Source organism: Monoraphidium neglectum (assembly GCF_000611645.1).
Source record: "Monoraphidium neglectum strain SAG 48.87 unplaced genomic scaffold scaffold04426, whole genome shotgun sequence".
NCBI lineage: Eukaryota > Viridiplantae > Chlorophyta > Chlorophyceae > Sphaeropleales > Selenastraceae > Monoraphidium > Monoraphidium neglectum.
The window spans coordinates 3,096-4,177 of record NW_014009203.1 but is presented as its reverse complement, the minus strand read 5'-3'; the positions used below and the strand labels follow the sequence as shown (position 1 = coordinate 4,177).

Genomic DNA, 1,082 nt, shown 5'->3' with positions numbered 1-1,082 from the left:
GCCGGACGCGCTCGCCATGCCGGGGCCCGCCGGCGGCGTCCACGGCGCCAACGCCGGAGCGCCTGCCGCGCCGTCGCCAGTGGCTGCCGCGGCTACGGCCGCGCCGGTGCCAGCGCCGCCATCCCCAGAGGCCAGGCCGGGCGCGTTGGCCCCCAGGCTCTCCTGGCGTGCCTGCTGCATGGCGGTGAGCACCGCCGCCGCCGGCTCCTTGCGCGCGGCGGAGCGCTTCTTCAGCTTGCCCCCCAGGATCTTCAGCCGCGCCAGCTCAGCGATATCCTGGGCGGGTTGGAAAGGGCGATCGAGCAATTTGGATAACGGCTTCGGCGGCTAGCCGGCTGGATGGCTCAAACGCGGCTCGGCGAGGCACAGTCATCAGTGAACTCAACCGGCAAAGCCAGCTGAGGTGGCGATCGCAGGAGGGCGCCAGCAGCTGCAGATACTCAACAATCCAGCTCCACATGCTGCCGCTGGGGCCAAGCCGACCCTACTTGCAGCCCCAGGAGTCAGCCTCAGACAAGCCCCGGTACCTCCTCCCTCCTTGGCCCTAGCCTCGGCCACCTCCGCCCCGCGACCCACCCGCTGCCGTTGCTCGCTGAAGCCCATCGCCTCCATCCGCTCCACGATGCGTGCCAGCTTCTCCTCAACTTCCGCCGCATTACTGTGGACGTCAAAGTTGCGCGCGCGGTCCGCGCCGCCCGGGGGGGCGGCCGGCCAGCCCCCGGGCACCAGGCCCGCGCCAGGAGGCAGCAACGCCGAGTCGTCGCCCTGCCAGCGCTGCTGCTGCTGCTGGCCCGCCACGGCTGAGGCCGCAGCTGCGGCAAAGGGATCGCCGCCGCCGCTGAAGTTGCGGGCCAGCATCACGCGGTTCGCTTCTTGTCGCGTGCAGTGGCCGGCGACTTCCCCCTCAAGGATGGCCGTCAAGCCGCCTGCTGGCTGCTGCTGCTGCTGCTGCTGTTGCTGCTGCTGCTGTTGCTGCGCCTGCTGCTGCTGCGCCTGTGGTGGCTGCGCCTGCGGTGGCTGCGCCTGCGGCGCTGCCTGCGGCGCCGGGCCGCCAAGCACCGCCACGGGCATCGGCAGGCGGG

At 72.0% G+C, this 1,082-nt stretch overlaps 1 protein-coding gene across 1 annotated transcript in view; it reads right to left on the bottom strand.

Moving 5' to 3' along the window:
* MNEG_14355 (hypothetical protein) overlaps positions 1-1,082 on the bottom strand; it is a gene marked incomplete at both ends in the record, with an annotated part of 4,675 nt that overhangs the window by 1,002 nt on the left and 2,591 nt on the right. Inside the window, 2 exons of the mRNA XM_014037173.1 lie at positions 8-276; positions 577-872. Of these exons, the coding sequence (XP_013892627.1) occupies positions 8-276; positions 577-872 (565 nt within the window). The remainder of the gene's footprint in view (positions 1-7; positions 277-576; positions 873-1,082) is intronic.